Genomic DNA, 22,504 nt, shown 5'->3' with positions numbered 1-22,504 from the left:
TCACACATCACATATGTGACAGTTATATTTGACTCACTTACTCAGTACATATAACTGTCTGCCTGTCTCACTCACTCAGTACAAATGTCCGTCTGTCTGCCTGTCTCACTCACTCACTCCACCTAACTGTCTGCCTGTCTCTGTGTCTATCTCTCTGTCTCACTCACTCAGTACATAAAATTGTCTGTCTGCCTGTCTCACTCACTTACTCCATCTAACTGTCTGCATGTCTCACTCACTACCTCACTCTAACTGTCTGCCTGTCTCACACATCACATATGTGACAGTTATATTTTGCTCACTCAGTACAAATGACTGTCTGTCTGCCTGTCTCACTCACTCACTCCACCTAACTGTCTGCTTGTCTCACTCACTCAGTCAGTACAAATGACAGTCAGCCTGTCTCACTCATCACATATGTGACAGTTATATTTCACTCACTCACTCAGAACATATAACTGTCTGCCTGTCTCACTCACTCAGTACAAATGACCGTATGTCTGCCTGTCTCACTTACTCACTCCACCTAACTGTCTGCCTGTCTCACACACTCACTCAGTACAAATGACAGTCTGTCTGCCTGTCTCACTCATCACATATGTGACAGTTGTATTTCACTCACTCACTCAGTACAAATGACTGTCTGTCTGCCTGTCTCACTCATCACATATGTGACAGTTGTATTTGACTCACTCACTCAATACAAATGACTGTCTGTCTGCCTGTCTCACTCACTCACTCAGTACAAATGACAGTCTGCCTGTCTCACTCATCACATATGTGACAGTTATATTTCACTCACTCACCCAGTACTTATAACTGTCTGCGTGTTTCACTCAATCACTCCACCTAACTGTCTGCCTGTCTCACGCACTCACTCAATACAAATGACTGTCTGTCTGCCTGTCTCACTCATCACATATGTGTAAGTTGTATTTCACTCACTCACTCAGTACATATAACTGTCTGTCTGCCTGTCTGCCTGTCTCACGCACTCACTCAGTACAAATGACTGTCTGTCTGCCTGTCTCACTCACTCACGCCACCTAACTGTCTGCCTGTCTCACGCACTCACTCAGTACAAATGACTGTCTGTCTGCCTGTCTCACTCATCACATATGTGACAGTTATATTTCACTCACTCTCAGTACATATAACTCTCTGCCTGTCTCACTCACTCACTCCATCTAATTGTCTCTCTGCCTGTCTCACTCACTCGATCAGTACAAAAGACCGTTTGTCTGCCTATCTCACTCATCACATATGTGACAGTTGTATTTCACTCACTCACTCAGTACAAATAACTGTCTGTCTGCCTGTCTCACGCTCTCAACAGTACAAATAACTGTCTGTCTGCCTGTCTCACGCACTCACTCATCACATATGTGACAATTATATTTCATTCACTCACTCAGTACATAACTGTCTGCCTGTCTCACTCAATCACTCCATCTAATTGTCTCTCTGCCTGTCTCACTCACTCGATCAGACACAAATATGTCTGTCTGCCTGTCTCACTCACTCACTTAGTACAAATGACAGTCTGTCGGCCTGTCTCACTCATAACATATGTGAGTTATATTTCCCTCACTCACTCAGTACTTATAACTGTCTGCGTGTTTCACTCAATCACTCCACCTAACTGTCTGCCTGTCTCACGCACTCACTCAGTACATATAACTGTCTGTTTGCCTGTCTGCCTGTCTCACGCACTCACTCAGTACAAATAACTGTCTGTCTGCCTGTCTCACGCACTCACTCATCACATATGTGACAGTTATATTTCACTCACTCAATAAAAATGACTGTCTGTCTGCCTGTCTCACTCACTCACGCCATCTAACTGTCTGCCTTTCTCACTCATTCACTCAGTACAAATAACTGTCTGTCTGCCTGTCTCACGCACTCACTCATCACATATGTGACAGTTATATTTCACTCACTCAGTACAAATGACTGTCTGTCTGCCTGTCTCACTCATCACATATGTGACAGTTATATTTCACTCACTCACAGTACATAAAACTGTCTGCCTGTCTCACTCACTCACTCCATCTAATTGTCTCTCTTCCTGTCTCACTCACTCAATCAGTACAAATGACCGTCTGTCTGCCTGTCTCACTCATCACATATGTGACAGTTGTATTTCACTCACTCACTCAGTACAAATGACTGTCTGTCTGCCTGTCTCACTCATCACATATGTGACAGTTGTATTTCACTCACTCACTCAGTACATATAACTGTCTGTCTGCCTGTCTCACGCACTCACACATCACATATGTGACAGTTATATTTGACTCACTTACTCAGTACATATAACTGTCTGCCTGTCTCACTCACTCAGTACAAATGTCCGTCTGTCTGCCTGTCTCACTCACTCACTCCACCTAACTGTCTGCCTGTCTCTGTGTCTATCTCTCTGTCTCACTCACTCAGTACATAAAATTGTCTGTCTGCCTGTCTCACTCACTTACTCCATCTAACTGTCTGCATGTCTCACTCACTACCTCACTCTAACTGTCTGCCTGTCTCACACATCACATATGTGACAGTTATATTTTGCTCACTCAGTACAAATGACTGTCTGTCTGTCTGCCTGTCTCACTCACTCACTCCACCTAACTGTCTGCTTGTCTCACTCACTCAGTCAGTACAAATGACAGTCTGCCTGTCTCACTCATCACATATGTGACAGTTATATTTCACTCACTCACTCAGAACATATAACTGTCTGCCTGTCTCACTCACTCAGTACAAATGACCGTATGTCTGCCTGTCTCACTTACTCACTCCACCTAACTGTCTGCCTGTCTCACACACTCACTCAGTACAAATGACAGTCTGTCTGCCTGTCTCACTCATCACATATGTGACAGTTGTATTTCACTCACTCACTCAGTACAAATGACTGTCTGTCTGCCTGTCTCACTCATCACATATGTGACAGTTGTATTTGACTCACTCACTCAATACAAATGACTGTCTGTCTGCCTGTCTCACTCAGTACAAATGACAGTCTGCCTGTCTCACTCATCACATATGTGACAGTTATATTTCACTCACTCACTCAGTACTTATAACTGTCTGCGTGTTTCACTCAATCACTCCACCTAACTGTCTGCCTGTCTCACGCACTCACTCAGTACAAATGACTGTCTGTCTGCCTGTCTCACTCATCACATATGTGTAAGTTGTATTTCACTCACTCACTCAGTACATATAACTGTCTGTCTGCCTGTCTGCCTGTCTCACGCACTCACTCAGTACAAATGACTGTCTGTCTGCCTGTCTCACTCACTCACGCCACCTAACTGTCTGCCTGTCTCACGCACTCACTCAGTACAAATGACTGTCTGTCTGCCTGTCTCACTCATCACATATGTGACAGTTATATTTCACTCACTCTCAGTACATATAACTCTCTGCCTGTCTCACTCACTCACTCCATCTAATTGTCTCTCTGCCTGTCTCACTCACTCGATCAGAACAAATGACCGTTTGTCTGCCTATCTCACTCATCACATATGTGACAGTTGTATTTCACTCACTCACTCAGTACATATAACTGTCTGTCTGCCTGTCTCACGCTCTCAACAGTACAAATAACTGTCTGTCTGCCTGTCTCACGCACTCACTCATCACATATGTGACAATTATATTTCATTCACTCACTCAGTACATAACTGTCTGCCTGTCTCACTCAATCACTCCATCTAATTGTCTCTCTGCCTGTCTCACTCACTCGATCAGACACAAATATGTCTGTCTGCCTGTCTCACTCACTCACTTAGTACAAATGACAGTCTGTCTGCCTGTCTCACTCATCACATATGTGAGTTATATTTCCCTCACTCACTCAGTACTTATAACTGTCTGCGTGTTTCACTCAATCACTCCACCTAACTGTCTGCCTGTCTCACGCACTCACTCAGTACATATAACTGTCTGTTTGCCTGTCTGCCTGTCTCACGCACTCACTCAGTACAAATAACTGTCTATCTGCCTGTCTCACGCACTCACTCATCACATATGTGACAGTTATATTTCACTCACTCAATAAAAATGACTGTCTGTCTGCCTGTCTCACTCACTCACGCCATCTAACTGTCTGCCTTTCTCACTCATTCACTCAGTACAAATAACTGTCTGTCTGCCTGTCTCACGCACTCACTCATCACATATGTGACAGTTATATTTCACTCACTCAGTACAAATGACTGTCTGTCTGCCTGTCTCACGCACTCACTCATCACATATGTGACAGTTATATTTCACTCACTCACAGTACATATAACTGTCTGCCTGTCTCACTCACTCACTCCATCTAATTGTCTCTCTGCCTGTCTCACTCACTCGATCAGTACAAATGACCGTCTGTCTGCCTGTCTCACTCATCACATATGTGAGAGTTGTATTTCACTCACTCACTCACTCAGTACAAATGACTGTCTTTCTGCCTGTCTCACTCATCACATATGTGACAGTTATATTTGACTCACTTACTCAGTACATATAACTGTCTGCCTGTCTCACTCACTCAGTACAAATGTCCGTCTGTCTGCCTGTCTCACTCATCACATATGTGACAGTTATATTTCACTCACTCACTCAGTACTTATAACTGTCTGCGTGTTTCACTCAATCACTCCACCTAACTGTCTGCCTGTCTCACGCACTCACTCAGTACAAATGACTGTCTGTCTGCCTGTCTCACTCATCACATATGTGTAAGTTGTATTTCACTCACTCACTCAGTACATATAACTGTCTGTCTGCCTGTCTGCCTGTCTCACGCACTCACTCAGTACAAATGACTGTCTGTCTGCCTGTCTCACTCACTCACGCCACCTAACTGTCTGCCTGTCTCACGCACTCACTCAGTACAAATGACTGTCTGTCTGCCTGTCTCACTCATCACATATGTGACAGTTATATTTCACTCACTCTCAGTACATATAACTCTCTGCCTGTCTCACTCACTCACTCCATCTAATTGTCTCTCTGCCTGTCTCACTCACTCGATCAGAACAAATGACCGTTTGTCTGCCTATCTCACTCATCACATATGTGACAGTTGTATTTCACTCACTCACTCAGTACATATAACTGTCTGTCTGCCTGTCTCACGCTCTCAACAGTACAAATAACTGTCTGTCTGCCTGTCTCACGCACTCACTCATCACATATGTGACAATTATATTTCATTCACTCACTCAGTACATAACTGTCTGCCTGTCTCACTCAATCACTCCATCTAATTGTCTCTCTGCCTGTCTCACTCACTCGATCAGACACAAATATGTCTGTCTGCCTGTCTCACTCACTCACTTAGTACAAATGACAGTCTGTCTGCCTGTCTCACTCATCACATATGTGAGTTATATTTCCCTCACTCACTCAGTACTTATAACTGTCTGCGTGTTTCACTCAATCACTCCACCTAACTGTCTGCCTGTCTCACGCACTCACTCAGTACATATAACTGTCTGTTTGCCTGTCTGCCTGTCTCACGCACTCACTCAGTACAAATAACTGTCTATCTGCCTGTCTCACGCACTCACTCATCACATATGTGACAGTTATATTTCACTCACTCAATAAAAATGACTGTCTGTCTGCCTGTCTCACTCACTCACGCCATCTAACTGTCTGCCTTTCTCACTCATTCACTCAGTACAAATAACTGTCTGTCTGCCTGTCTCACGCACTCACTCATCACATATGTGACAGTTATATTTCACTCACTCAGTACAAATGACTGTCTGTCTGCCTGTCTCACGCACTCACTCATCACATATGTGACAGTTATATTTCACTCACTCACAGTACATATAACTGTCTGCCTGTCTCACTCACTCACTCCATCTAATTGTCTCTCTGCCTGTCTCACTCACTCGATCAGTACAAATGACCGTCTGTCTGCCTGTCTCACTCATCACATATGTGAGAGTTGTATTTCACTCACTCACTCAGTACATATAACTGTCTGTCTGCCTGTCTCACGCACTCATACATCACATATGTGACAGTTATATTTGACTCACTTACTCAGTACATATAACTGTCTGCCTGTCTCACTCACTCAGTACAAATGTCCGTCTGTCTGCCTGTCTCACTCACTCACTCCACCTAACTGTCTGCCTGTCTCTGTGTCTATCTCTCTGTCTCACTCACTCAGTACATAAAATTGTCTGTCTGCCTGTCTCACTCATCACATATGTGACAGTTATATTTCACTCACTCACTCAGTACATATAACTGTCTGCCTGTCTCACTCTCTCAGTACAAATGACCGTATGTCTGCCTGTCTCACTCACTCACTCATCACATATGTGACAGTTATAGTTCACTTACTCAGTACAAATGACTGTCTGTTGCCTGTCTCACTCACTCACTCAGTACAAATGACAGTCTGTCTGCCTGTCTCACTCAGTCACTCACTCCATCTAACTGTCTGTCTCACTCATCACATATGTGACAGTTATATTTCACTCACTCACTCAGTACATATAACTGTCTGTCTGCCTGTCTCTCTCACTCACTCCACCTAACTGTCTGCCTGTCTGTCTATCTCTGTCTCACTCACTCAGTACATAAAACTGTCTGTCTGCCTGTCTCACTCACTTACTCCATCTAACTGTCTGCCTGTCTCACTCACTACCTCACTCCTCTAACTGTCTGCCTGTCTCACTCATCACATATGTGACAATTATATTTTGCTCACTCAGTACAAATGACTGTCTGTCTGCCTGTCTCACTCATCACATATGTGACAGTTGTATTTGACTCACTCACTCAGTACATATAACTCTGTCTGCCTGTCTCAAGCACTCACTCAGTACAAATAACTGTCTGTCTGCCTGTCTCACACACTCACTCATCACATATGTGACAGTTATAGTTCACTTACTCAGTACAAATGACTGTCTGTTGCCTGTCTCACTCACTCACTCAGTACAAATGACAGTCTGTCTGCCTGTCTCACTCATCACATATGTGACAGTTATATTTCCCTCACTCACTCAGTACATATAACTGTCTGCCTGTCTCACTCACTCAGTACAAATGACCGTCTGTCTGCCTGTCTCACTCACTCACTCCACCTAACTGTCTGCCTGTCTCTGTGTCTATCTCTCTGTCTCACTCACTCAGTACAAATGACAGTCTGTCTGCCTGTCTCACTCATCACATATGTGACAGTTATATTTCACTCACTCACTCAGTACATATAACTGTCTGTCTGCCTGCCTGCCTCACTCAAAAAAAAATTTTTAGTGTGCAAAATTTGGTGAGTTTTCATGCAGAGGAAGTACCCCAGATATGCTCCCAATGTTCTAAAATAAAAATCAGAAGAATAATACCACTTACAATTTCAATAGGGCCTTCGCTGGCCCGACGTTGTCGGTTGCTCGGTCCCTAATAAACATTAGAATAACAATAGGTCCTCCGCTCCGACTACGTCGGTGCTCGGGCCCTAATAATAAACATTAGAATAACAATAGGTCCTCCGCTCCGACTACGTCGGTGCTCAGGCCCTAATAATAAACATTAGAATAACAATAGGTCCTCCGCTCCGACTACGTCGGTGCTCTGGCCCTAATAAGTCAATATTAGGACATGACATCTAGCGTTTTCGCCTACCTCTGTGTTGTTGTTTACATGCGTGTTTGTTAACATAAGAATGTCACAAACCTTTAACCGACATGATGCCAGAACAAATTTCAGGGTTGTCCCTACCAAGAGGACTTGAGCATTGTGCCGACATTGCACATTTTTATTAACAGAGCCTGAGAGATCATTATATTTATTGTTTTGGTTGCATTGTTTTATTCTATTAATGTCCTATTTATCTAGGATATATATATTTTTTTTTTCACATTTGTGACAACCCAGCCTTTAACATCGTGGCTGATTGCATGATGCACAGCAGCTGGTCCTGGAGCATAAAAGCCCTGCTCCAGTGTTGCTCTGCCCTGGTCTTTCTCTGGCATACTTGGAGTGATCTCTGCCAGTGGCTACCGATTATATTTTGGTTTGGTCTTCTTTGGTTTCGCTGACAACACCCCACACATGCATCAATGTTCACATTACTGATATACTGACTGACACATTTCACAAAGGCAATTACTTCTTTATTCAGTGAACAATAAATACGTTACTTTACCACCATCCCTTGTGTCTTGCATTAACTGAAGTGCTTTCGTGATAAAAAGTTAATTGCTCTTTTTAAAGGTGTACTTGCATTGTTATACTAATATATTAGGAATTTATCAGTAAAAATTACAATAATGTTTATTGCAATTATGTCTGGGACAATATATCGTCCAATAACATGAATTATCGGCTACCGCTCACATACTGGAGCAGCTGCATCAGAGGCGAAGTGGCATATTTCTTAATTAATCTATTATATCTGCAATTGGATAAAATAATAAAGATTCCTATTATCTTAAATATGTTGAATATTGCAGCTAATAATTCGTCGATCATTAGTTTGCAGCAACGTAATAAAAAAATGATGCGTTAGTTCTAATTCAAATTAGATCTTTTACAAAAGAATTAGCCCAATTGCGTACATATTTCAAATGCATTCATGCTGTTCCTACCTTAACGACTTAATCCATATTGGGCGGATAGTAAGACATTCAAAGTGCAAAAATTCTCATTAAGAGTTTCATTTACTGCTGCTGCTCTCAGAAACACACTTGTGATTTTTCACACGAGAATGTCTAGTGAATTTTCCACCACAGACACGGCAACTGAATGACTTCTCCCCTGTGTGGAGCGTCATGTGTTGTGTCAGATGTCCTTTCTGAGTGAAATTTTTATTGCAAAATGAGCAGCTGAATGGTTTCTCTCCTGTATGGATCCTCATGTGTTTTAATAGTGACTGACTTAGACTAAAACTTGCGTTACACTCTGAGCAGCTGTAAGGCTTTTCTCCTGTGTGAACTCTCATGTGTCGGTCCAGAACTCCACTCCGGATAAACCGTTTAGGACAGAGCGAGCAGCTGAATGGTTTCTCTCCTGTGTGGGTTCTCATGTGGGAGCCCAAGCCTGTGCTCTGCGTGAATCGTTTACTGCACACTGAGCAGCTAAAGGGTTTCTCTCCGGTGTGAATTCGTACGTGTCTCACAGCATCTCCTTTGTAGCTAAATTGTCTCTTACAAACTGAACATCTGAAGATGTTTTCCCCTGAATGAGTTCTCTTATTTGTGATTAAACGTGAACTTTGTGTGGATCTTTGAACACAAACTGAGCAAGCTGATGGTTCCATTCCCGGAATGCTTTTTCTGTTGGGTTTAAATGTTTTACCACACTCTGAGCAGCTCAGAGACTTCTTGCTGGTGTTATGGTCTTTATCACCTTCAGCAACGCCATTGTTTGTCAGTGTTTTTAAATCTGACTGTTTCTTTATCTCCTCCCAGTCCCCATCACGGTCTTCAGTCTCAGGCTCACAAGAGTCTGAAATCCCGTCGTCCCTAGCTGGTTGACTGACAGAAACACCCGTCTGGGTCTGCTTTGATTTCACAGTGTCCACTTGTTCAGAAGACTCTAGAGTCTCATCATTAGCTGGTTGTGAATAACTATCTGGATCTAAGCTCCTGGTTGGTTCTGATCCTCCACGGTCCTCTCTAGCACTCTCCATATCCCTCTGTTGAGCTGAGCTGCTAGCTGGAGGCTCTGCCCCGCTGTTCTCTTCTTGCATTTGATGAAGCTGTGAGGACTGAGCTTCGTCATCTTCACTCTTCACAGGAAATGGTCCTTGAAGCTGCTCTTCCTCCTGACTGCTCCAGCATTGCTCCTGTTCCTCTTCAATATGTGGGGGCTCTGGGTCCTGCTGAGCATCTGCAGATAACACTGAAATAACAAAACAAATGAATGCAGACAAGTTAGGAAATTTGATTATACGTTCAACACAGTTTAAACACACCAAGTACAGCATGACAGAAGCGAAGTGTGTGTGAGAAGAGGGGACACTACTGGGCATCACAGTACCACCAGCCTGACATCCAGTATGGAGACGTCATCTCAGACTGGAAATTTGCATTTACAGTATATTTATAATTTACGATGACCAGTTATTATCTAACCTTAAGAGAGACAGAGAGAAAAGGCTGGTAAAATAATGTGAGAAATGACATTGTTTTATCTTGCTTTCTTATTGACAACAAAATACAAAACCAAGTGAAAGAGAATCAGATATTATTATTAGGCCTGAGATTCAGGTTCTTGATGTATTCTTAAATGTATTGATTTGTACACAATAATTGTCGAATTGCAAAAATATGGCTCTTATGAAATGTGACATCCAGGCAGTGACACACAAACCATTTTAAACAAATTAAAATACCACTTACACTTCTTACAGCATGTGTGTGTGTCTGTTGGTGGGCTGACAGAGAGAACAGACACTCAGTTTTAGGTAGACTTTGGATGGATTCAGTGTTCTCACTACATTGGCTTTTGGGGTCTGTTTTTGTGCAATGATGGGGTCGGATTAAAAAGCACAAGTGGTATTGAAGTTAAAACGTCAACTTAATCTATGTTGTTCAGGAGATGATCAGGCCAGAACTCTGGACGGCTTCAGTCGGGGAGGGAAGAGACATTCTATATACAGATATTATTAAAAAAATAAAATGAAATAATAGGTGAAAAGGGCTGGCCTGTTTCCACATTACCAATTTGTCACTGCGTAGAACATTTGTTATTGGAGGGGTTTCCTACATGTGCTCTCATCCAAAAGCTTGTTATTGTGGCTGACATAAAGGAGGAAGCTGTTTCACAAAGTGTGTGATCAGGGAGGCCAGTAAAGTTCTTCACTGCATTAAGGTTGTGCAAAAATATCGATATAGCTTACTTTCACGATATGTTTTTTAACAATAGTGCATCGATATGCATTATTGATACATTTTTGTAGATGATGTTAGATGATTAGAACACCGAGTTGAACGTTATGATTACGTCACACCACATCACGAGAGCAGTACAGGCGAGAAATCTATGTTTAAAAGCATTCCTAGTATGTTTAAAAGCACACCTAGTGCTGGATATTATATGTCACAATATATTTACTTGTAGAAATTTTAAACCAAAAGTATAGTCACTGAATGTATTAACACTGTGAAGAAGATTTGCTGAATGTATCAAGTGTCTGTGAGAGAGGGGATTTCAGGTCACGACCATATAAGGTAATGAGTGCCAGGAGCGGAGGAGGATGAACGCTGGCTTCGAAGTGGGGTGTCTGACCAAACAAACAGGTCATAGGCCAGGAGGAGCAGATCAGGTTTCAGCCCATCACTGAGCTGATCGATGTGTTGAAGAATGTGTAATACGAGACATTTCAGAGACTCTTGAAGGACAAAAGGATTGTCAATCCCCGGAAATCGTCAGAGCTCCTGTTTTCTGGTGGGCAGCTAACTGGACTTTGCCGGTCTGTCGGGTAGAACACATTAGGTCTCTATTCCATGGGATATTTTGTTATTAATAGTGTGATTCGGTTTGTAACTGCATTTGCTAGATATTAAATACCTTTTGATTTTAACTTGAAACAGCTGATTCGGCCCAGTTTCAGACAGACGAAGAAGTGCAAGGAGGGGGGGGGCTTCTTTGCCTTTGTTTGAGAAATTATGAACATAACAGTGGTCAGTGACAAAAGAAGAAAATAATACAGTTAGAGATGAGCCCCCCCCCCCCCTCCCCGATACCTGGTTTGTAAACGGGAACCAATAAGACAGTAGTAAAAACATGCAGTATCGATAAGGTCCGGAGTTAATGGTTCTGCTCTCGGTACTTTAGAAGTTACAGAGTTAAATCTCTGCGGAAAAAACAAATCAATCAAAAAGAACCGATTAGAGTATCGATAAGGAACCAAAATGATAAGCAGTATCGATGAGAGTACGCGTATCGATACTGTGGGAGGAAAATTAGTGTCTTGAAATATGTTTGTGTAAAATCAATCATATCCATAATTTGAAAGGTATCCATGTATATTCACATTCATACTGTGATATTGGCCGGTATCATTGTCATATGTTATTCACGCCACTAAGACGCCACTCGCTGTCTCTCCACCTGTATGGAAACTCTGACCTATGCGAAGCCAGCCAAGCGTGTCGCAAGTTTGTGGCAAGCGTCAGTCAGGCGTCAGGACTGTGGCATTTTATAGATCACGTTTGTGTGGCAAGTGGTGCCTCTTTCAGACCGCAACGGTTATAAATGAGAGCCCTGGTCTCTTTGAGGAAATTGTTCTTATTCAAACCAGTAGAGCCCGTAGAAGGAGACTCCCTCCTCCACTATGCCACTGTAAAGCCAAACATCATGACTATTATTAAGTCCATGCCTTCAGTATCGGCTAGAACATTGCTTGTTTTCTTTCTTCCGTTGGCTCAGTGTTAGAAAATATTTAGTCCATCTTGACAGTATTGTCTTATGGTCACTGTTTAAAAGACCACAATGATACATTTGAAAACTAGTTGGGGATTAACAACGGTAAAGTCTGTCCCTAGTGTTTTCCATACCACAAGGAAAGGTCACGAGGAAGTGCAGTGTGTGAAGTTGTTTGTTGAGAAAGGGCAAGCTCAAAACGTGGCAGCGGCAGCTAGTAGAGGCACTTTCTGTTGCAAGCTCAGCTGCACTTCCTGTTGCCAGCTCAGCCACAACTTCTCGCGGCAGTTTCCACTGTTCATGGCAGCTGCCATAACTTACCTTGGTAGCTGCCACTATAGCCTTTATTTTTCATCATTTGGCAATATGTGACAATACATTAAGGTCCTTGAAGGTATGACTTAGTAAGACCTGTAAGAGCCGAGGCAGAGTTTGATTTTAAACGTTCGTTTGCATTAAACCAGATTCATGCTTCCGTCTGCTGACAAGCTTTATGGAGATGCTGATTTCATTTTATAGCAGGACTTGGCACCTGCCCACACTGACAAAAGTACCAATACCTGGTTTAATGACCACGGTATCACTGTACTTGATTGGCCAGCAAACTCGCCTGACCTAAACCCCAGAGAGAATCTATGGGGTATTGTCAAGAGGAAGATGAGAGACACCAGCCCCAACAATGCAAACGAGCTGAAGGCCACTATCAAAGCAACCTGGGCTTCCATAACACCTCAGCAGTGCCAAAGTCTCATCACCTCCGTGCCACGCCGCATTGATTCAGTAATTCATGCAAAAGAAGCCCCGACCAAGTATTGAGTGCATACTGTATATGGACATTATAATTCATTGAGATGCACCTGTATATCCAAGTCAATAGGTTATATGGGTTGTCATCATTCTAAACAGTACAATGCATCTTATCCATATTTACAAGCCTATATTAGCTTAGTTTAATAAAAACGAGTAGCCATACTATTACAATTCAGCATTTTTTTACTAAACCAATTACAACTACCAACAGTCATACCTTCAAGGACAGCAGCTGAGCTTGCAACAGGAATAGCCTCGACTAGCTGCCATTGCCACGATTAGAGCCAGCTCTGGGTTTGTTTGAGCGGCTCTTGAGAAAGATAAAAGCAGCTACGCCACAGGGCATTCGGCCCGTTCTGAACATAAAATGAGTGGCAGGAGTGAAATAACGTGTAGCTAAATGACGTTTATATGCTACTAACCTACTCTGTGTAACCGAACTTCAGGCTTCAAAACAGCGTCCAGTAGTTTGCGTTGACACTCGTTCTCTCGCTTCGAACGACAAAGTTCCTCTTCGTACTCCGCTAAGGTTCTTTCAAAAAGTCCAAATATCTCCTCGGCAGCCGTGGTGAGACGCTCAGTCACCACCACTCTCAACATTTCCACTTTAGACATATTTAAACTGTCGACTGGACAGCGCTGTACAGATAGAACTTAGAAGCTTAAACCACTTCCGTGTGTTTTGAGCAGTAGCGACGGGGCGACTTCCGGACCGACTCTTTCAGAATAATTCTACATCCCCGTTAACATTAACTGGATCGAAACCTTTAAGTCTGCACAGGTGAACATTGTTTTTCAAATATTTTTGAATCATTCATTTAATATGTAACTTTGAACGGAAACGCTGAATACTGAAGTTATTTCAAAACCAATTATAGAACTAATTATTTGTCTCCTGACCTGTTTCAAGGCAAGGCAAGTTTATGTGTATAGCACATTTCAACAAGGTAATTCAAAGTGCTTCACATAAAACCACTAAAAGCATCAAAACATAAGGCAAAAGAAAAGCCATAACACTTAATGAGTCATATCACACTTAATATCATATAGCTTAAGAATTAGAAAATTTAAATGACTGTTGTCAAGGCACAAAATTAACTAGAAAATGCATTTCCTGCTGAAAATGATCTATTGATGTTTGCAAATCACGACTTGAAAGAAAAACGTAAAAATCTAAAGTCAAATCGAATCATGGATTTGGAGAATCGTGACACCCCTTTTAAAATGATGTTGTGATACTGATATATATTTCTTGATATAGTCAGTTCTTGAATATCTTGACTGTCCATATTTGAGTATATCTCCTGCCGAAAAATCATACTGTGTGTTCTTTCACATTATCCAGATTTGAGTGTATCGCCTACTGAAACGTGTTTTGGAGCTTTAAGGAAGAAATGGTACAGGCAGTACAGTGATGGAAACTACAGTTGTTCATGAACAGTTGATGAAAGTGGAAAATATGCTATTTAGATGCAGTTACTTGAAAAAAAATCATATACTGTGTGTTATATCCCGTTATCAAACATACATGAAAATGGAAAATATGTTGAAAAAATCATGTTACATGATTCACTTGAATAAAGCCCCTCAGAAAAGCACATTTTCATGAGTACCTGATGCTTCCACTGTTTGCTGGGGAGAGTGGGTCTTAAAAAAGATGTATTCTCCATTTCTAAATGAATTTATTTATCAATTTCAAACCAATTATTTAGTAGTTGTTAATGGTTCATGAGATAATTTATAAAGTGTAAGTTAATAATTAAGAAATTATTTTGATGTACATTTATACAAATAATGATTTAGACATGCAATAATAGTTAGTGGGCAAGATAATAGATGTTTTATAAACGTGTATTAATATTACAATTCATGACTAATTCAGGTAGTTACTAGTTGTTAGTTAAGTATTTTGTGTGACCTCATCTAAAGTGAGTATTATTTATGCCTTACAAAGCATTTATAAATTACATTGAAAGGCTAGCAATAACTGATTCCAGCAGCATCTCAAGATTTGCAAGTATCAAAATATTTTCTCAACCGATGTTCTATAAACATTTATTAATACAGCAATTTATGGTTAATTCAGGTAGTTAGAAAGCATTTACTAGTCATTAGTTAAGCATTTTGTGTGACCTCATCTAAAGTGTGGTCACACAAAATACAATTTATTTTGTATAGATAAGTGACTAATGCTTAAATTATATTGAAAGGCTAGCAGTGCCACAAAACTCACAGAAGTCTTATCTTCTCAACAGAAAAGGCAAATCAATATTTATTGCAAGATTTAAACAATGTATTTGTTAAAACATACCTTTTTTGAAAGTTTATAGCTTCTCTCTTGTAACAATAAAATACAGTAGCATGCCTTTCCAGAAGCCTAAGTTTAATTCACAATTACAAATATGGTATGGCAAATTTAACTGATTTGTGCAACTAAAATGTGAATGTATATGAATTGCTTACAACCAAGACTTAAATGTTTAGTTTTAAACTCTATCAAAATAGTCAATTGTGCATAGGAGAACAACACCATTAGCTTTAGAGGTGCTGAAGTTGCAACACATTTTCACCCCAATCTGTTCAAGTTTAGTGTGTTTGTACAGTCAGGTTATCCTTTGCTCTCATTTATTAGTGCCCGAGCAACCGACAACGTTGGGCCAGCGAAGGCCCTATTGAAATTGTACAGGGTATTATTAGGGCTCGAGCAACCGACAACGTCGGGCCAGCGAAGACCCTATTGAAATTCGATGGGGTATTATTAGGGCCCGAGCAACTGACAACGTCGGGCCAGCGAAGGCCCTATTGAAATTGTATGGGTTTTATTATTATTATGATATTTATTTTTGTGGGTTGACCATCTGTCATAGGTTGCATATTTGTGTGTAAAAAAATGGCTCTCTAGCGCCACCTACAAGTCGGACCGGCGACGCCCCTCGGCCAGTATGTCCGATTGACTTGAAATTCAACACACATGTCCAAATCCGCTTATATATCAATACACAACTTCTCAACCGTTTGTCCTAAAATCACCACATTTTCAGCACATGTGCACATCGCACCCTGTAACATACCCTGATATATTTTTTGCATTCAACCACACGCGATGAACGGGCCCTCGCCTCCTCCGCCGTGTCGGGGTGCCGGCGGGTTCCGGCCAGGAACTTCCGCGACCGTCGGACAGAGCGTCGGCGAGTGAGACGTTTTTGGTCCTGCTGGAAATGATGCTTTGCAAATAGTCTAATGCTTCCTGTATCCGCTGCCTGGTGCTACAGAACACTTGCAAACATGCATTATGTTACTCTATGTCAAATGTAAACCACATTGTGTAAAAGTCATGTAAATCAGATGGTGTTTGTCAGAAAATGCAGACTATCTTTCGCCAGCAGGTGGCGCTGTGAGTTCTAGTGAAAATTAGCTTGTAGACATCCTCAGGCCATGAGTGTTATCAAGCATGTGAAGTTTGGGACCGTTTGGAACAAGTCCAGTTGAGTTACATTAGTTTTTTGCATGGGGAATCACGTAAAGTAGCCGCCCGCTACGGCTAAGCCGTTCTGTGAAAAGTAAAGCTTTTGATAATTTTTAATGACAATGGTCTTGAGATTGTATTGACAAAATTTGAAGTGGATCTGACAAAGTCCCTAGGAGGAGTTTGTTAAAGTATAGCGACTAGAAATAGGCCAAAATCGATCAAAAAATGACATAAAAATGAAAATGGTCCGGTACAGTTAAGAGCATGGTCCCAAAAGCCTTATTTTTAAGTCTCTATGTGAAACATGTTCTGACCAAGTTTCATACATGTACGTCAAGCGTAGCCCCGGGGCTGCTCTTTTGAACTGGCTAGGAGGAGTAAATAAAAGTATAAAATATGACATTTGCTTTTGCCAGTAGGTGGCGCTATGAGTTATTTAATTTCTTTCAATTGATCTATGTTCAGGCTTGAAGTGGCATCATGCATAAGAAGTTTTGTGCGGATTGGATAATGTACCTTGGAGTTATAACAACTTCATTTGTCATGCCCAATGAGGTAAAATGGCCGCCACGCCATGTCAAGATTCTTCGACGAAAAATCTAGCTCTTAATAATTTTTAATCACAAAGGTCTGAAGAGCATCCTGACCAAATTTGAAGTGGATGGCATAAATTCTCTAGGAGGAGTTCGTTAAAGTATGAAGGCCGAAAAATGGAAATGTGCCAAAAAACACAACTGCCACAAAAAGCTCCTTCCCCACAAAAATAAAAATCAGAAATATTTCCTTCAGCCAGTAGGTGGCGCTATGAGTTTTTTACATTTTTTCAATTCATGTATGTTCAGGCTTGAAGTGGCGTCATGCACAAGAAGTTTTGTGCGGATTGGATAATGTACCTTGGAGTTATAACATCTTCCTTTTTCATGGCCAACGATGCGTCGCCAAGGCAACAGCGTTCAACGAAAACTGACAATATTTATGGCGATTCTTCATCAATGTCCTAAGACTATCCTTACCGATTTTGAGACTAATCAGGTCACCTGGCTAGGAGGAATAAATAAAAGTATAAAATATAACATTTCCTTCAGCCAGTAGGCGGCGCTATGAGATATTGAATTTTTTTAAATTTAAGTATGTTCAGGCTTGAAGTGGCATCATGCACAAGAAGTTTTGTACGGATAGGATAATGTACCTTGGAGTTATAATAACTCGTTTTTTCATAAAAATGATGCAAAATGGCCACCACGCTACGTCAAGGTTCTTCGATGAAAACTCTAGCTTTTAATAATTTTTAATCACAAAGGTCTTAAGAGCATCCTGAACAAATTTGAAGTCGATCGCATAAATACTCTAGGAGGAGTTCGTTAAAGTACGAAGGCTGAAAAATGGAAAATGTGGCAAAAAACACAACGTTGCGGGTTTATTGTAGCGCCCCCTATTGGTTGAATGCAAAAAGAATCTCAGGGTATGTTACAGGATGTGATGTGCACATATGCTGAAAGTTTCGTGAATTTTCGACAAATGGTTGAGAAGTTATGTGTATTGATATTAAGCCACGCCCTTAAGAAGTTCATTAGTCCATATATTTTCAACGCAAAGAGCTTTTGATAAAGCTGAGTGATCTACATCCAATAATGATCCACAGCAAATTTGGTAGCAATCGGAGCCAGCGTGTAGGAGGAGTTCGCAAAAATGTGATTTTCACTAAATTCAAGATGGCTGAAAATCTAAGTAGGCGGAGCTTAGGGGTGTGATTGGCTTTTTTGTAGATCTAGCATGATTGGACAAGTGTGTTGAATTTCAAGTAAATCGGACATACTAGCCGAGAGGCGCCGCAAATCCGCCTTGTAGGGGGCGCTAGAGAGCCATTTTTTTACACACAAATATGACACCTATATCACACCTCTATGTGAGTGGGTACGTTTGCTCCAAATGAGACTTACTGTTCCTAAACAGACCTTCACCTAAGCAAGTCTCTCCATTCTTAATTAATGACTGGTCTCACAGACAATTCTCTCTTTCTTTTTTTTTTAGAAAACTTTATTTAATTTACATCAGATCTACAGTTCCACAAATACATACATGATTCACAAGTATATAGACATACAAACACAAAGACAGATACAAGAAAAGTGCTGTGTGCTCGGGTCAAAAGTCCAACAAATGCCACGGGAGGGACCGGCTTTTATCAATAGTTCTCCTCCTCCTGAGTTCAGTGACTATATGTTTCACCACCATGTTGCCGTCCATTACAGTCTGTTTTATTACCATTATACATCTGGTCTTCCATATTTTGAAACATGTGATGCTAACAATGAGCTGGTAAAGTTCTCTCTGTTTAACGGACATCTTCTCATCAAACAGAGCAAACATTACAGATTTATAGTTCACATTGAAGACTAGGCCGAGGCCTTGAAGTGAGGCCCAGACCTGTTGCGCTCTGTAACAGTCCATGAACAGGTGATTTTGTGTTTCGTCCTCGTTACAATGCATCATGGGACATTTTTTCGTGGTGACATAGCAGCTCCATGACACAGTGGCTCTTACAGCGAGTCTATTCACTGCCATGAGCCATCGGACATCTCTGATGCTCTCCGAGAGATTCTTATCCTTCAATATTTGTAATACTTCCTCACTCTCGCCATTTGTCAAATTTGTATATTTAACAAGTCCACCATGTTTAAAATCATTGATCTTTTTATAGATAGATTTACTTGATAGACTCTTCCAGTCGATACGTAGGTGTTGATAGTGGTAAGTAAAATCACCGTATAATAACTTGAAGTCAGGACCTTGTCTCAGTTTCCCCTTTCTCTTCCTCCCCATGGAGCCATCTCCTAACCAGAGAGAGTTTCTGGAGATGGCAGCAGAGACATTTTTAATAAAGGCGACATGTAATCTAACAACTTTATACTCTGTTGTTCAGTTTGGGTAGTTGGGAAGGGTTTGAAAATGTATAATGTGCAAAGTAACTAGTAACTAAAGCTGCAAATGTAGTTGAGTATAAAAGTACAATATTTCCCTCTGAGGTGGAGTGGAAGTACAAAGTTGAATAAAATGGAAATACCCAAGTAAAGTACCTTGAATTTGTACATAAGTACTGTTACATATTATTCTATGCCCCACTGGGTATGTGTGTGCATATGTGTATTCAATGCCTCTGAGTTCTAGGTGCAGCTCCCTGATGAGTGATTGAGGGCACCTGGATGAAGGTGTGGGTTTCACCTATATAAGCGCCTCCTTGCTACGCCCTCGCTCTTTCTCATCTGCCTGCCACCAGACCCTGGTCTTCAGTCAGTTAGCACCAGTGGTGTATAAAGTACCCAAAAGCCATACTTGAGTAAAAGTAAAGATACCTTACTGGAAAACGACTCCAGTAAAAGTGAAAGTCACCTATTAAAATACTATTTGAGTAAAAGTCTTAAAGTATCTTGATATTTACTGTACTTAAGTATCAAAAGTAATTTTCTGATATTAAATGTACTTAAGTATTGAAAGTAAAAGTACAGGTAAATGCTGTTAATAAAAAAGCAAAGGGTCAGAATTTTGAGAATTAGGAAGTTTATTCTTTTAAGTGCTGTGGCCACCATGACCAAGGACAAGGAGTTGTGTTGCAAATAATTGGGTTGGCTGTGATCCATCCAGGAGCAACAATGTTGAACATCATATATTGTACATAAGTATACTTTTGCATCTACTATGAACTATGGGCCTGATTTGAACACAAAGGTTTTGCTCAAGCTGAATCTGCAATTGGTCGACTGCTACCATCATAACTCGATCTGATCATCCACAAAATCACTCAAATATCAAAACATGATCAATACTAAAGTATTACAAATCGTAATGCGGCGCTCTCGCGGATTCTGTCAATCATATGGTGTGGTGGCTAGCTAACGTTCAGTTAGCTAACGTTAGCCAACTAGTGCTGCAGTGATTATAGCTATTATGAATTCAAATCAACAACAACATCTCACAACTGTCAACACTTCCTCAGTTCACTAACTAGCTAGCGATCTGTCTACTACACTAATTGTCTCATTTGATTTACGATAGCTAGCGAACGTTAGCCTAACATACACCATGTATAGCTAAATTAAGAAGATCAGACACCTTTCTCCCCCCGCCAAAGATATACTCCAATCCTGTGGGAAACACTGCTAGATATCTTAACAGGTTTATGATAATTATGATAACTAAACATTAACGTTGCGGCTCATGGGATTCATCTTAATTTACCCCAATGTGTTTCCTGTGGTTGGATGGGGAGTTTTTGAATGCCAATATTTCAGTAGCTTCGGGAAAGAGGCACTTCATCCGGTACGAAGAATCTTTCACTCCAACATAAGAAAACATTTCTCGCAATATATGGCCACGGGTGTGGGTCTTCGTCACCACCATCGCTTTGTTGCGGGAGTAGCAGGTGCTTCCATTTCTGAAATCAGTCATCGTAGTGGAATTCTACTCATGGAGTTGCTCGCTAGCTAGCATCCTGGGCATCACTGGGAATCAAAACACCGTGGCATTGAGAGCACTTGTTTGCAGTTGCGCATTAACGTGATTAACCAATGATTTAACTTGCAAGCTAGGTCCACTGATTCGCCTAACCTGCTTGCTTGCAGCCTGTCTTCCACCACAGTCCTCGACGTTGGTCTCATGATTCATTTATTTTCTAAAGATAGATTTTATTTTGTAGCGAGTAACGAAGGTTTCAGGGGAAATGTATCGGAGTCAAAGTATCAGTTTTCTTTGCAAAATGTAGTGAAGTAAAAGTAAAAGTCAACAGAAATATAAATAGTAAAGTAAAGTACAGATATCCAAAAAAACGACTTAAGTACAGTAACGAAGTATTTCTACTTCGTTACTATACACCACTGGGAAATTGTGATAATGGATGAGGAATATGTCACAGCAGATACAATCACTTATACTGTACTATGTACAGTCGTAATGACATAAGAAGCCAACAGTTGTCTTGTTCTTCTGCATTTAACTGGGTCAAACCCTGTCACAGTTACACTGCGCAGGCGCAGCTTGTAGACTTCCTGTCAGTGCCATAGCAACCAGAGAGACGACGTCAACATGAACATGGTGAGTGTTTGTGTTGTGGCTTCATGTGTTTCGTTGCTGTTTCGTGTTTTTTTGCGACATGTTACGACTCTAACCTTTATGAACATGCAGCGTTATGGGCTATGTTAATTGACATTACGTGGGATATTGTGGTCGTTGTTAGCTAACATGGGCTAACTTTAATTAGCTGAATTGGATAGCTAACGTCAATTAGCTGGCTAACGTCGAGTCTGCCCTAAACGTGTGTGGATGTCTGTGTCTAGTTTGCCAGTTTTTCCTCCCGCTAAACCGAGTATTGGGAGGGCTAGGGCTAGGACGAAGACTAGGTGTTGGAATGGCTGCTCACTCAGAATGAAGTGTCTTAGCCGCCAAACTCCCCCAATGAAAATGGAAATAAAGACAGTGTGCATATTAAAAGCCTGTGTGTTTAATGTAGCACTGTTCTATCTTATTTACAGTACCCATCTGCTATTTTGTCATCACACTAGCATCTAGCCTCTCCCTGTCTAATTGAATGTTATGTAATGTCTCCAGGCCAAAGCAACGACTGTGAAAGAAGCGCTGGCCAAACTGGTGAGTAGCACATGCACAGAATATCATGCAATATTTTGTAATATGATTATTTGTTTGTGTTCGTACGAGTGTTTCAAATTCATGACTGAAAGTAGTTGCTTGATGGTAGCATAGGTGTTGTAATTGCACTTTTATTTTGATCTGTGTGTGCGTGCGTGTGTGTGCGTGTGCGTGTGTGTGTGTGTGTGTGTGCGC

The 22,504-nt window shown here is 41.2% G+C and overlaps 1 protein-coding gene across 1 annotated transcript; it reads right to left on the bottom strand.

The window, feature by feature from the left end:
* Positions 1–8,121: 8,121 nt before the first annotated feature.
* LOC306706956 (uncharacterized protein) lies at positions 8,122–13,853 on the bottom strand. The gene is made up of 2 exons (XM_079174211.1): positions 13,623–13,853; positions 8,122–9,864 (listed from the first exon to the last, which is right to left on the bottom strand). The coding sequence occupies exons 1-2, from the start codon at positions 13,813–13,815 to the stop codon at positions 8,678–8,680; spliced, it is 1,380 nt and encodes a 459-aa protein (XP_079030337.1). The 5' UTR covers positions 13,816–13,853; the 3' UTR covers positions 8,122–8,677.
* Positions 13,854–22,504: the final 8,651 nt, after the last annotated feature.

The sequence above is a fragment of the Pholis gunnellus genome (genome assembly GCF_910591455.1).
Source record: "Pholis gunnellus genome assembly, chromosome: 15".
NCBI classification, from domain to species: domain Eukaryota; kingdom Metazoa; phylum Chordata; class Actinopteri; order Perciformes; family Pholidae; genus Pholis; species Pholis gunnellus.
Note: the sequence above shows the minus strand (reverse complement) of the source record. Positions and strands in the feature narration are given on the sequence as shown.

Bases quoted from the DNA above. Each gene is read 5' to 3' on its own strand.
- LOC306706956 (XM_079174211.1), bottom strand. From the start codon at position 13,815: ATGTCTAAAGTGGAAATGTTGAGAGTGGTGGTGACTGAGCGTCTCACC. The intron at 9,865-13,622 runs GTTAGTAGCATA...TTGTTATTTCAG, and splicing joins AGTTCGGTTACACAGAGTAG to TGTTATCTGCAGATGCTCAG.